We start from the raw sequence: 14,248 nt of genomic DNA, 5'->3' as shown, positions 1-14,248 counted from the left end.
CGAAGAATGTAAAGCTGAAAATGGTAGATAGAATATGTAATTATTAATTAGGAATTTAGGAAAACTAAGTAGGTATATATCTACCTAATCAAATAAAAATTACTATTAGTCTATTACTCTTATTATTTCTATTTTTGAAGTTTTATAAACCTTTTATATTGTCGCCAAATGAACCAATACATTATCTCTTAATCATGCAGGAGGTAAATTTGAAAATACTTTTGAAACTGGTTTCTTTGCAAACAAAAACAAACAACAGCTCTATATTTTACAATCGGGTAATAAATGACCTGGGTTCCTGGCCCGGGCCATACTCTATCTACGTCACTAAACATCATTGTCAAAAATATATAAATTCGTAATGTCATGCATGTGTCAGTGTCATGTCTTCGGCTCTTCGCACCTGTCAACCTGCACTGTCTAAGTAAAACTTGTAAAAAAAGTGTTAAACTGCAAACACTGCAATGCAAAATGCAAGTGAAATTGTTTTGTAATGTTATTGTGTTAAATATCGGAAAGTGAATTTGATAAAATCGACAAACATCTGATTAAATTACACGCTATTAAAAAGTTGGAAAACAGGTTCAAGCGTTAAGATTAAAGCAGGTTATGTAGGTACCTATTTATTACTTCTAAACTTCAAATTTGTATGTAAATTTTATTTTCATACTTCAAAGTAGGTAGGTACCTAATCTAATTGGGGTCAAAAAGTCAGTTAAAACACAATTGTTAACTTGATTTACACGTTTACTTGTGGTCTCTCATCACGAGAGACAATTTTGGTCAAAATATGTAGATACCTAGTAGGTGTTTTCAATTCATAGAAAGTTATCAAATTGTAACTTTGCTGTGATAATAAAAAAAAAATCCATATATATAGTATTTGTATGGATAAATCACACAGATTGAATTAGCACCAAAGTGTGATTGTGTTAAGAGATACTATAATAACTCAACAAAACTAAATTTATATCATATACAAAAAAACCTATATAACCTATCCAAGATTTACTTCACTGAAGTTGAAGCCGGGACTTCTAATATAGAAACTATACATATATAATGTCTATTAGGTTATAAAGGCAGACAGAAATTGAAAGAAAATATGTTCATTCAAAAGAAAAAACATGTTTATGTTGTTATACTAAGAAGATAGCACTTAAAACTAATATTTAGGTACATATTTTTGTACAACATGTTGCCCTGGCAGATGCTGATTTTCAACTGGCGCCATGAAATTTTAATGTCCGTAAACATTGTTATGACAAATTGTAAAAGTTTTATATTTTTTACCTATGTCATATTTGCTGAAGTGTTTATTCTTTCAGAAATGTGCACGAAAGAGATAGAAAAAAAACCTATAATAAAGGTAAGTGAAACTGTTAGTTAAAATAAAGTTTAAAAAAATATATCTAACTAGTCCTGATATTTCACCTCATTTTGATATTATAATAGTAAGTAACAACAGTAATTTGTAATATATCTAATTTCTGCATGTTCCCGGTTCTGGTGGGGTTGGAAAGCCTTAAAAAAATGTTAAAATTTTGAAGATTTTACGGCGCCTGTTTGACGTCCTAAACATAATAAATAATATACATATATTAGAGTCACTTGTTGCTTGTCTTTTGTGCTGTCAATTATAGATAATATGAGTGAATTACAATATCAAAAAATACTGTATATAACAAATGTAAATGTCTGTGTGTTTGTTTTTTGCTATGCAGTTGTTTTATTGCCTTGTTTGTCACATTTTTTTAAAATTATTACAAATATTTTTTTATTTACATAATTTTCTCTTTGCATAATTATGTTTATCATAATACCTACTTTGGCATAACTATGTTGGCATAATTTTCTTGCCATAACAGTACCTTGTGGCAGTGTTCGCATAAATAACTATTATTATAGAATTAAATACACATAACAAATTGTAGTAAAACTATACATAGTAGTAAAATTATAAGGTTACGATCTACACTACAATTAAAAAACAGTGTACATACAAAGACCATATAAGAAGGTCTTCTTATATTAGAAGATTAGGTTTTTTAGTTTACTTGTGATCAAGACAAAAGCACAGATTATATAATACTTCCAGTAACAAAAGCGAGCGAAGCGAATGAGCATTTCAAATATTATGCATCTAATATTTTGAAGATTATGCTTGATCACTATTATGGCTTATAAAACTATGCGTAAACTGTTATACAAAAATATAGCAATAATAATAAAGTATGCCATGCCTTAAAATTTTATACAATGGTTAGGGAACCATTTATTGATTTACTTCATGGAATATGCCTGATAAATGAATATTTATCAGGCATATTATGCATATCAATAGTATGCATATACTATCGACTAGCAAGTATGACTCCCAGAGATTTCTCCCAAGCAGACTCTTCCATGAGCTAGCAATATATATTTCACTTGAGTGTGTTCTGTGTATGTACTTAGCTAAATCAGATGCTCATTCTTATATTGTAAATTTTTCTATTTGCGTTACAAGAAGCTATTTAATTTGCATCAGAGTCTGTGTATTTTTCTCTAAACTCTTCAAATAGCAACTGTACTTGTGTCTTAGTGCCCAGTGAATGTCTTTGTGAATAAATAATTGATATTGATTTATTAGTAAGCAAGCATAGTATTTGTTTTTTAACTCCAGCCATTAGTGTTACGGAAAAATATATTGTTGACATTGGAAAATCCCAAACCGTTGATAGTGCTAGCTGCGTAAGTTCAAAATGCGTGGAAGAATCCAATCAAATTATTACAGTTTTACCAAAATCTTTGACTGCATACCATACACAGTAATCAATTTAATTACCCTATTTTATAAATAAGTAAAGTACCTACTGGTACAATGTTAATTTTATAAATGTTTAATGTGAAATGTGCGACACTAATGAAACGCTACACGCCGCGTTCAATCAAAGTCATGAAATTCACCCTTATCAACTAATTACCTATTGTTTAGATACATTTTATTTCTTAAATTATTGTTTCAAGACATTGTAAACCTTAGTGGTAAGACATAGCGGACTTCATTAATACTAATACCATCTTATATACAGTACACCCATGTTACACAATTAATAAATGAATTATGACAAAAAGCTATCGATAATCTAAAACAATATTGATAGTTCAGAATGAGACAAGATGATACTGGTTTCTCGGTGTCACAGCTCCGAATGTAACCGGGGACACGGGAAGATGCTCGAGAGAGTGACAGTAAAATTTAGCATTCGCTTTATCTTTTTAATTTCTTTATTATCTTTTGAATTTCAGGAGCGTCGTAAAAAAACCAACAAAATTGTCCGAGGAATGGCGTTCAATGTTTTGAAACACTCGTTCCTGCTCTTCCGTTCCATCCTGGACTGGGTCATCGACCTGGTGTTTTCGTTCTACTGGGAGAGCAAGCGGCAACCAATCCCGGCCCTGGACAAGAGGCACAGCTTGCTCGCTGAAAGCGCTGTGACATTGGCAGCGAAGATACGGAATAAAGAGCTGACTTCAGAGGAGTTGGTGAACATTTGCATTGAGAGAATTAAACTTGTAAGTTTTATCATTTAGTATACACCATAAATTTTGAAATATGCCAAAAATATTAAAGGCTTTTTTAAGTAATATTAGAGACCCTATTCATGCATGTGAGTAATCCAAATTTCATATTATCGTTTATCACCAAATTTATTGAGTTTTGCGTTTATCCCAAAATATCCATGAATTTATGGACGTAGTTTGAAACTCCTTCTTCCAATTCATAGTTTATCGTGTTCTCTCGCTCTCGCGTGCAATGACCCTGGCATAGGCAAAAAATAAATAAATGAAAAAGAATTGTCAGAATTTATCAATGAAAATCGACTTTGTGTGAACCGCTACAATGACAACACAATCCCTTTACTATAAAGCGTAGTAGTCAGGTGGCACACTCTTAAGTAGATTTTTTGGATAAATTTTGTGTTTCGATTTTTTATGTTTTGACTGTGCACAAATTATCAGTAATAGGTACTGATAGCCCCATTTTATTTTTTGGCATAATTAAAAATTTATGGTGTATAGCGTCCCCTTCTGGCTTCGTTTGGGTAAAACCGTAATACACCTGAGGCCGCATAGTCGCACCAAGCAACTAAAGCCTCGACAAAAAATACATTCAGACTCAGGAATATCACACTATCTATTGGTGAAAACCGTGCAAAATCCGTCCGGTAGTTTTTGAGTTATCACGTTCATACATACTGATAGAAATATGGACGCCTACGCTTATGAAATAGCAATGTGGAAAAGTTTGTAATTGCCTCTTAAAACTGACCGGCTCTCTCTCTCGTCTATACATTAGTCCACTATGTCATATTCTGTGGTATTGTTTTAATCGAAATAAATAATTAAACAGTTCTCATCACCTTTGTTATTATTTTATCACATACAGACAGACGCGAAGGTTGGTGTAGTCAAATATCTGTTTGTATTGAAGAAAATAACTTACCACAAAATATGTTTAATTTTGTTGGCACCTTCAGGTGAACCCAATCCTGAACGCGGTGACGGACGAGAGGTTCGAAGCAGCTCTGACGGACGCCCGCGAGGTGGACAGACAAATTGCTGAGGGTCTCTCGAAGGAGGACTTTGATAAAAAACCTTTCTTAGGTATACTATATTTGCACTTCTACAACTATATTATTTAACTATTTGTCCGCCCCGACTTCGCTCAGGTAAACCTTCCTCAGAAATTTGTCAATAGGTGAAAACCGCATGAAAACTGGTGCAGTATTTTTTGAGTTTATCGCGAACAGACAGACGCGACAGAAGACTTTGTTTTATATTATATAAGGATGAGAAGGTGTTGCTTCTGTGAATATCGGAATAATAAGTAGGGTACTTTTCCAATATCCACAGAAGCAAAGACTTGTCCGTGACGCAGATAATGAATTCTTGATGACTTATCAAAATAGAGCTGACCTGTTCCCCCGGCAGCACCCGCTCACGAGTTGACGCGTCAGCCATCGCGAACTCAACGATAGAGAGAATCTCACAATCCTCTTCTACAAGTTCGCTCTGTTTTATTTCAATTTGATTTATTTTAATTATATCACTATTTTAGCTATGGTCTTTCTTCTATCAAAAATCGTTTTTCAGGAGTCCCATTCACAGCCAAAGAGAGCACCGCAGTAGAAGGCATGATCAACTCGCTGGGGCTCCGCTCGCGACGTCACTCGCGTGCGGACCGCGACGCCGAGTGTGTGCGGCTGCTGCGGCTGGCCGGAGCTATTCCTGTGGCCGTCACCAACGTGCCTGAGGTCAATAAGTGGTGAGTCTCTCTCTCTCTCTCTTTCTTCTGCCGTCTCTCTCTCCCTGTAGCAACTGTGGCCCTCAGTAACGTACCTGAGGTCAATAAGTGGTGAATCTCTCTCTTTCTCCTACCGTCTCTTTTTCTCTCCCTGTAGCGGCTGTGGCCCTCACTAACGTGCATGAGGTCAATAAGTGGTGAGTCTCTCTCTCTTTCTTCTGCCGTCTCTCTCTCTCCCTGTAGCGGCTGTGGCCCTCACTAACGTGCATGAGGTCAATAAGTGGTGAATCTTTCTCTCTTTTTCGACGATTCCGTTTTCATGGTCCCGCCCAAAAAAAATGAGCTCCACCCTTAATATGACGTTTGCGAACCGTTTATTGTAGATGTGCAAACAAAAACGACTAGTTGTCCAGGTCCTCCTCTATTTTTACAGATATAGTATCACGTTATTCCTTACGGGGTAGACAGGGCCAAGAGTTGCGAACTCGAAGGCCACGTTTAGCTGTATGGCAAGCTTATTTGTGGAGTTGAGATTATATAGTGAAAGGATGCTTGACCATCGCCTATATGCGAAAAATCTCCACTTTATAGCCAAAGGATAAGCCAATCAAGTCAGGTCAATCAATAAAAGTCAATCAAGGGAACGCCCTTAATTGTCTTTTACAATCTGCGCGGGGAGAGCAGCAATTGGCACATTCTATGTTTGTATTACGCTCCACGACCGGCATATAACACATATTTAGTCGGTGGATTGGAAAATCGTTAATGTAATTATAGGCAGGAGTGCCGCAACATGGTGTTCGGACAGACCAACAACCCGTACCACTCGGGGCGCTCCGCCGGCGGCTCCAGCGGCGGCGAGGCCGCGCTGGCGGCCGCGCTCGCCGCGCCTGTCGCTTTGTGTAAGTGCTACGAGTGGTTCGAGACAGACTTGTCTTATGGTATACTAACTCGACGAGATACTACATCTTATAACAAATACTGTAAATAAGTAAAATATATAAATATATTAGGACAAATCACACAGATTGAGCTAGCCCCAAAGTAAGTTCGAGACTTGTGTTACGGGATACTAACTCAACGATACTATATTTTATAACAAATACATATATTAATAACACTGTGTAATAAACAAAAACATTCAAGACCCGGGCCAATCAGAAAAATATCATTTTCCATCTTGACCCGAGCGGGGATCGAACCCGGGACCTCTCGGTTCACTTTACCACTGCGCCACTGAGACCGTCATACATAAATACCAACATTTTAGTTCACTTTATTGTCTACAAACTTTGCCCGCGGCTTCGCCCGCGTTAATTTTTCCAGATGAAGGCCTATGTCCTTCTCCGTACTTCAAACTATGTGTATGCAAAATTTCAAGAAGATTGCTTGAGTAGATAAAGCGTGAAGAGGTAACAAACAAACAAACTTACTTTCACATTTATAATTTTAGTTAAGACAAACAAAAGAAAAATGCAAATCTTTTCTTTTTATAATATTATATTATGAATAGTTTAGATAAAAATACTTATTATTTACAATAAACAATTATATACTTTTTACATTTCCAGGTTCAGATATCGGTGGGTCCACTCGGATGCCCGGGTTTTATTGTGGACTGTACGCGCTCAATCCCACAGCCGGGTGCACCAATTTGAGAGGTTAGAGTTATATAAAATCTTACCACGAACACACATTATCAATACATATAATAAAACAGTAGAAAAAAAAATCCTGTACATTGAATAAATTTACATAAAAATAAAATTAGGCGATAGAGTCACAGCAACAGAGTAAGAATTTGAAAAAAAAATCTGTCTGTTTGTCTGTTTGTACACGCTAATCTTCGGAACTACTGGACGGATTTGAATGAAACTTTTTTGTTATATAGCTATTAAGCCTGGGCAACATATAGGATATAAATTATTTTGAAAACTGGAACACCTGATGGAAAACAATTATGGTACAGCTAAACTATAGGAAATATTGAAAAGACGCCTTAACAAAAGTTGTTCAGCCTGATGAGTATTTTCTGTTGAGGTGTAAAAAGGATCGAAGATCTGGAACACCTGAAGAACACATAACAGTTCAGCTAAACTATAGAAAGTATACTTTTTCAGTCATAGGTATCGTTACATTTGTCGGTACAATTAAATTTCTCTAATAATTTTGAATCCTTACCAACAATTGTTCGGCCACGCGAACGAAGTCGCATGCATCAGCTAGTTATTAATAAACCATATTTTGCCGGCAGCTGTGCCCGCGTGTTTTTTATGTGTCCCCTCATAACTTGTTTGTTGTATTGTCAATATATCGAGATCTAAGCAACGTATCTCGATGAAACCTACATCAGATTTTAAGTTAGACCATCCGCTTTACGACTGTAAAAACCGCATCAAATTCCATCCAGTTTTTTTTTTACGAACATACAGACAGATTGACAAAAATTCTAATAAGAATTGTTTTGACTTCTATGAATCCCATAAATATATACGGACAAATCACACAGACTGAGCTAGCCCCAAAGTAAGTTCGAGACTTGTGTTATGGGATACTAACTCAACGATACTATATTTTATAACAAATACATATATAGATAAACAACCAAGACCCGCGCCAATCAGAAAAATCGTGACCCGACCGGGGCCATAATTATTTTTCTTTAATGTCTCCTATGTACAGAAATATGCACATAGAAATATGCACATATTATATGTACATAGATTAGGGCAGTATAAAGATTCTTGTCATTGTTGAAATTTGAAGAATGTCAGTGGCGGTGATCTAAATGCTCAACAATTCACCCACCTCAGATTTCGGAAGTCGTATCTTGTTTCATCAGTTAGTAGAATAAAGCTTACAGTTTCCAAAAAACGGATGAACGCACATTTTCCATAACATAGCTGAGAACAACCTCGACGAAATTCACTTTCAAATAAAAAAGAAACGAACAATATCAAAATCGCTTCAGCTGTTACGATATACAGATACACAAACACGTCAACTTGTAACTAAGACGGGGGGGCGTCTGCTGTCGGGGGGTTCAAAACAATTTAATATGAAACCGGAACCTCTAAATTAGTTATAATTGTCCAGGTCTGGCCCTCCGCACGGGTCAAGCGCCCACCATGGCGTCCATAAGCTTCGTCAGCAGACACATACAGGATCTAGCACCACTCACTAAAGTTGTAGCCGGGGATAAGGCCAGCCAATTGGGATTCGACAAACCTGTTGATATTAAAGTAAGTACAAGAATAACTGTTACATGTCAGATGCCTTTAGGCGACTTGAATAAAATCCGACACTATTGTTAGCAATAATAGACATGATAACATAAAAAGTGCTTGTCTCACTGCTCTGATAGAATATTTAATTGCAATCTGACAGATCGAATTAACTGCCAGATAAATGTGCCTGTTATGATTGGCCAGTTGATCCTGTCCAACACTTGTTAAATACAATTTTTAACCCCCGACACAAAAAGAGGGGTGTTATAAGTTTGACCGCTAAGTGTGTCCGTTTGTGTACGTGGCACCGTAACTCATCAACGGATGAACCGATTTGGATGCGGTTTTTTTTTATTTGATAGTAAATTTTTATGCGGTGGTTCTCAGATGTGTTTGTTCAAAATCGGTTCAACCGTTCAAAAGTTGTAGCGAAATTAATATTGAAAGTCGGAGGCTTTTTAATTTGTTTAACAAATGAACTTGTTAACGCTGTCTTTTCGACAATTTACATTGACAATTGGAACACCTAGGTGAACGACTTTGGTGTTCTGCGGCTCAGAAAGGATGAGTAAGAATAGTATTTTCATCGAAAATTTAATAACAAACCCGCACTAAGGAGTCCCTAACTGATAAAAAAAAAACACTGTTTTAAATTTGCTAAACGTTTAAAACATTAGCAAATTTAAAACAGTGGTTTTTTTCCTAGACATATAAGTATTTTTTACGTTACTATATTTTTTTTTTAGAACGTCAAAGTTTTCTACACGGAAACTGCGCAAGATTTGCGCGTGAGCCCAATCAGCTCTGAACTGAGACAGGCCATGAAAAGGTAACTGTACAATTTTAATGATTACAATTCAACTTGGGTCAAAAAAAAATTTTTTTTGTATGTATGTATGTATGTATGTTTGTAACGCGATAACTAAATGAAATTTAAATGGTAGGTATGTAGGATATCTGTCAATACAATTTTTAAGTTTATGTCGTTTTTGAAATATTCACAATTTTGTAAGAATTCATCAAAATTTATTGTGTTCGCGAGGTTTAAGTTTGTGGCGAACTACTAGGATTATAAATGCGCGAATTTTCATACGGTAGCTCGTCTTTAGTTTTCCTTAACATATACTAGCGACACGGCTTCACTCGATTAAAAAACATAAACGATACATCAAAACCTTACTCAGAAATCGCATTCTATCTGTTGCTGAAAACGGCGTGAAAATCCGCGCAGTAGTTTTTTAATAGGCCAGTTGACAATTTTTTTTTGTGATGATTCGATGGGCCTTGTATTCATAGAAACTCCAGTGAAAAAAAATACTGTGACAATGACAACGCTTTCAAAGATATGACAAAAATAAAATTACACATTTTTAGACTCGTTCCAACTCTCAATGCTAAATGACATGTAGGAGTGACGTCACAACGTGCTAATATGTTCGCTAAGAAAGCTATGTTTGTTCGACAGCTACATTACGTTACGTTTATGGTGATGACTCTTAATAAAAATAGTTGCAAATTTTTTTTTTGTTTTTTATGATGGCTAAATTTATTTTTATAATTTTTCAAAAATGGACGTCCCAGCCTTTGTTAAATCATCGTAGCTATTTAGATCCAGCTGCATTGTTATAGTCTATGAATTTTCGTAATCATCCAAAATAAATCTATTTTATCTAGATTATACATACTTTTTACAATTTTCCGACCTTTGTCAACTACCCTATTGTACAGACAGACGCGGCAAAAGACTTATAATATCGACGACCTCGATGGCGCAGTGGTAAAGTGCTTGCCTTTGAACCGAGAGGTCCCGGGTTCGATCCCCGGTCGGGTCATGATGGAAAATGTTATTTTTCTGATTGGCCCGGGTCTTGGATGTTTATCTATATATGTATATGTTATAAAATATAGTATCGTTGAGTTAGTATCCCATAACACAAGTATAGAACTTACTTTGGGGCTAGCTCAATCTGTGTGATTTGTCCTAATATATATATATTTATATTATATGTAAGAATAAACGTTAAATATATTAATCTGTTCCACTGCTGGGTTACTGCGAAACCCTCGTGTCTCTGAAGCCAGAAAATTTAGAAAACCTAATTTTAGGGCGATATCCAAACTAGCAGAGGTGGCGCCATCCACCGCCAGCGGACCAAAACCGTACTACCACCACGGCTTCGACTACATGTACTCGCTATGGCGTCACGCGATGACAAAAGAAGTGGACAGTTTCCCCAAACTCCTGGCCAATAATAAAGGAGAGGCGAAGGCTATTGTCGAATTGCCCAAAAAGGTGAGTAGATTTTTTTTATTGACAAATTTTTATGCGGTGGTTCTCAGATGTGTTTGTTCAAAACCGTTCAAAAGTTGTAGCGAAATTAATATTGAAAGTCGGAGGCTTTTTGATTTGTCTAACAAATGAACTTGTTAACGCTGTCTTTTCGACAATTTACATTGACAATTGGAACACCACAATAGGTGAACCACTTTGGTGTTCTGCGGCTCAGAAAGGATACGTTAATAGTGTTTTTAATTGAAAATTTAACAGCGAACTTAAACTAACGAGTCCCTGTTTTGAAACGTTAGCAATTTAAAAGTCAGGTGTTTTTTTTTTTTTTCTAGACATAATTTTACTTTTTTAACGAACGTCATAGTTTACTATACGTCAATAGTATAGGTATTGGCTGGTACGGGCATATTTTAAGAAGATATGAAAATCACGTCACTCAAAGGGCATTAAAGGTGGAAGTAAAGGGTTCCAGGAATAGAGGAAGACCCAAGAAGAAATGGATGGAATGTGTCAAGGATAGTGTGAACAGGAAAGGAGTATCAATGGATATGGCAAATGACAGAACGAAATGGAAGGAACTTACATAATGTGCCGACCCCACATGAGTGGGATAAGGTCAAGAAGAAGTCACAGTTTACTACACCGAAACTGTATGTCCGTGGCGCTATAGCAGCCAAACGAACAGATTTTGATCGACATAGTTTTACTAATTTGAAAAGTAATAAAATCCTGATTTTTTTAATCAGAAATGTAATTTTTGAGAAGTACACAGAAGAAGAAGAAGAAGAAAAGAGACAGTAAGAGTCTGCTACACATATCGATAAAAAGAATTATTAGTTATGTCTTAAACTTCTCTCTGTCATCATTGCGTGTTTCCGGTTCCATTCGCGAAAACATGTCAGATGTATGATGTATACGAACTATATTAAAAATTGAGATAATCTTCAAAGGTTTTCATGTAACTTTGCGCCTTTAGGCGACTCGTATAAAAACCATATTAAACATTTTAGAAAATCAATCAATAGGATTTGGTTCAAAATTAACAAACCATATAGAAGCCGTCACGCCGTCGCCTAAAGGTGCATTATCAACTGAGAGACAAGAACTCGATCTAAATTATATCAAAACATCAAGTTTGATAACACATCACTTATAATTTTTTTCTTCCAGCTTTTGGGCCAATCAGAGTTCACGCTGGCCGCCATATTGAAGTTGGTCGACGAACAGATCCTGCCGCAGGTTAATGAGCAATGGGCGGACAAATTAACAGACGAGTTGAAGGAAGATTTGCTTGTGAGTTTAATTTTCTTTAATCATTTATTTAACTTCATTTATTGTGACATCAACGTTATATATCTTCATAGTCGTATTTCCTCATGAGGATAGTTCATCGTGATTACCTGGAATGAAACATACACGTAGTTTGAAGTATGGAGAAGGCTATAGGGCACCTTTCATCCCAACAATGAACAACTGTTACCGTGGTAAATTTACGCAGGTGCAGATGCCGCGGGCAAAAGCTAGTTTAACAAGTATACATGACACATTCACTTGCCAAGTGTCTCATCATACATACACCGCCAAGTAATGTGCAGCTTTATAACAATAACGGTACTCCAGCACGCACTCGGCACGGACGGAGTTCTGCTGTTCCCCAGCGCCCCGACAGTGGCCCCGTACCACTACTCGCTGCTGCTGAAGCCGTTCCACTTCGCGCACTGGGGCATCTTCAACGTGCTCAAACTTCCTGCGGCTCAGGTGTGTATATGTTTACTGTTTAACTTGCAGCGTGTGTAATTATGAAGGTTTCTCGCGTTGAGAAACTCAAGGAATGTGTTTTAGGCAAAACATTGCGTGGCGAGAAACGCTCAGTTAGTTGCACACATGTAACTGTGAGGGTTTCTCGCCTCGAGAAATTTGTTAAACCCGAGAAATTTGTTTTTGGCAACACATTTCATGCTCCTCATAGTTACACACTATGAGGTTTTATCGCATTGAGAAAACCCGAGAAATTTGTTTTTGACAACATCTTGCAAGGCGAGAAACGCTCGTGGTGGCACACGTGTAACTTTGCGCCAAAAAATCATTTTTAGTCGATTCAGCGTTTTGTTCCACATATTTTTACTTATTTAATATATACTACTATTATCCTTACTCCTACACTATGGGTATATAATTTGAATTGTTGTAAAAAATATCTTATGGTTTCTAGGTGCCACTGGGTCTGAATAAGGACGGTATTCCACTGGGCATCCAGGTGGTGGCGGGCCCTTACCAGGAGTCCCTGTGTCTGGCCGTGGCGGAGTATTTGGGCAGACATGTCGGTGGATACGTACCTCCATGCAATGTACACTAATACAATACACACCATACAGTCGCATACAAACAGTCGCCCTCCGCATTACAAGATTTCGATGCAGTTTTCACTTTTATGTAGACAATTTATGACTGAAGGTACATACAAACATGATGACCCCGTGCGAAGCCGGGCCAGGTCGCTAGTAACAACAACCAAGTTGTACCCACCCGGCAAGATGCGTTCATCGAAAAATGCACTTTGACAACACGAGAGTGTTGTCAAAGTGCATTTTTCGAATAAAAAAAGTAAAATACGTCTATAGACGACGATTTACAGATCATTTTTCAATGAACACATCTAGCAGTGAGCAGTCCGCTATTTTGTTGTCATTGTAAAGTAAGTCTACAAATTACGCTTTAAAGTTCAATTTGCAATGAACGTCATCTTGCGTAGGAGCGGTGCGATACAACTGTGCCTTTTCGTCTAAAATCTCTGAATACATCGAATGACATGAAAATTTAGTCCCAATTTTTAGAGGGGTGCAGGTAATTATAAGGGCGTATAGTTTTATACGTATGTACTTTACGTTTGTGAGTACAGACATTCGGTATATTGGTAATGGTGATGGTTAACATGATAATACTCTAAAGATATATTTTTTATATATTTATTTATGTTGTTGTTTCGTTACGTTGTCTATTTACTCTTTTATTCATATAAAAGATAACACGTACTTTAAGCTTAAATACGTGAATATATAAGGACAAATCACACAGATTGAGCTAGCCCCAAAGTGAGTTCGAGACTTGGGTTATGAGATACTAACTCATCGATACTATATTTTATAACAAATACATATATAGATAAACATCCAAGACCCGGGCCAATCAGAAAAATATTTTCCATCATGACCCGACCGGGGATCGAACCCGGGACCTCTCGGTTCAGAGGCAAGCATTTTACCACTGCACCACCGAGGTCGTCAAGTGAAGATATAAAATGAGGACGCTCTCTCCTGTTATATAGCAACACTGGGTGTTTATCAACCAATCCTGATCGTTCTATTTGGTATTGCCATATTAAAAAAAATGTAGTTCGTCAAAAAACAGTTTTTCACTATCGCACTTTACAAAATTTGCCGT

The 14,248-nt window shown here is 36.6% G+C and overlaps 1 protein-coding gene and 1 non-coding gene across 3 annotated transcripts; both read left to right on the top strand.

Annotated features, from left to right (window-relative positions):
- The first annotated feature begins 399 nt into the window (after positions 1 to 399).
- On the top strand, positions 400 to 13,391 carry LOC128675559 (fatty-acid amide hydrolase 2-A-like). Of its 2 annotated transcripts, none has more exons than XM_053755038.1 (13): positions 400 to 611; positions 1,329 to 1,369; positions 3,292 to 3,558; positions 4,524 to 4,650; positions 5,140 to 5,311; positions 6,068 to 6,192; positions 6,862 to 6,951; positions 8,387 to 8,532; positions 9,264 to 9,346; positions 10,624 to 10,810; positions 11,978 to 12,100; positions 12,428 to 12,565; positions 13,020 to 13,391. In XM_053755038.1, exons 2-13 carry the CDS (start codon positions 1,331 to 1,333, stop codon positions 13,161 to 13,163), a joined length of 1,641 nt encoding a protein of 546 aa, XP_053611013.1. In that variant the 5' UTR covers positions 400 to 611; positions 1,329 to 1,330; the 3' UTR covers positions 13,164 to 13,391. The 2 variants fall into 2 exon arrangements, with proteins under 2 accessions (XP_053611013.1, XP_053611014.1); XM_053755039.1 differs by having other exon boundaries at positions 400 to 615.
- TRNAQ-UUG (transfer RNA glutamine (anticodon UUG)) lies at positions 10,277 to 10,349 on the top strand. The gene has a single exon. It is a non-coding gene; the product is annotated as a tRNA-Gln (tRNA).
- Positions 13,392 to 14,248: the final 857 nt, after the last annotated feature.

Source organism: Plodia interpunctella, chromosome 14 (assembly GCF_027563975.2).
Source record: "Plodia interpunctella isolate USDA-ARS_2022_Savannah chromosome 14, ilPloInte3.2, whole genome shotgun sequence".
Lineage (NCBI taxonomy): Eukaryota > Metazoa > Arthropoda > Insecta > Lepidoptera > Pyralidae > Plodia > Plodia interpunctella.
Note: the sequence above shows the minus strand (reverse complement) of the source record. Positions and strands in the feature narration are given on the sequence as shown.

What these genes read in the sequence shown, in the direction of transcription:
- LOC128675559 (XM_053755038.1), top strand. Translation starts at nt 1,331, where the DNA reads ATGTGCACGAAAGAGATAGAAAAAAAACCTATAATAAAG. An exon ending in TGATAAAAAACCTTTCTTAG is followed by an intron (nt 4,651 to 5,139) that starts GTATACTATATT and finishes ATCGTTTTTCAG; the next exon opens with GAGTCCCATTCACAGCCAAA. An exon ending in ACAAACCTGTTGATATTAAA is followed by an intron (nt 8,533 to 9,263) that starts GTAAGTACAAGA and finishes TTTTTTTTTTAG; the next exon opens with AACGTCAAAGTTTTCTACAC.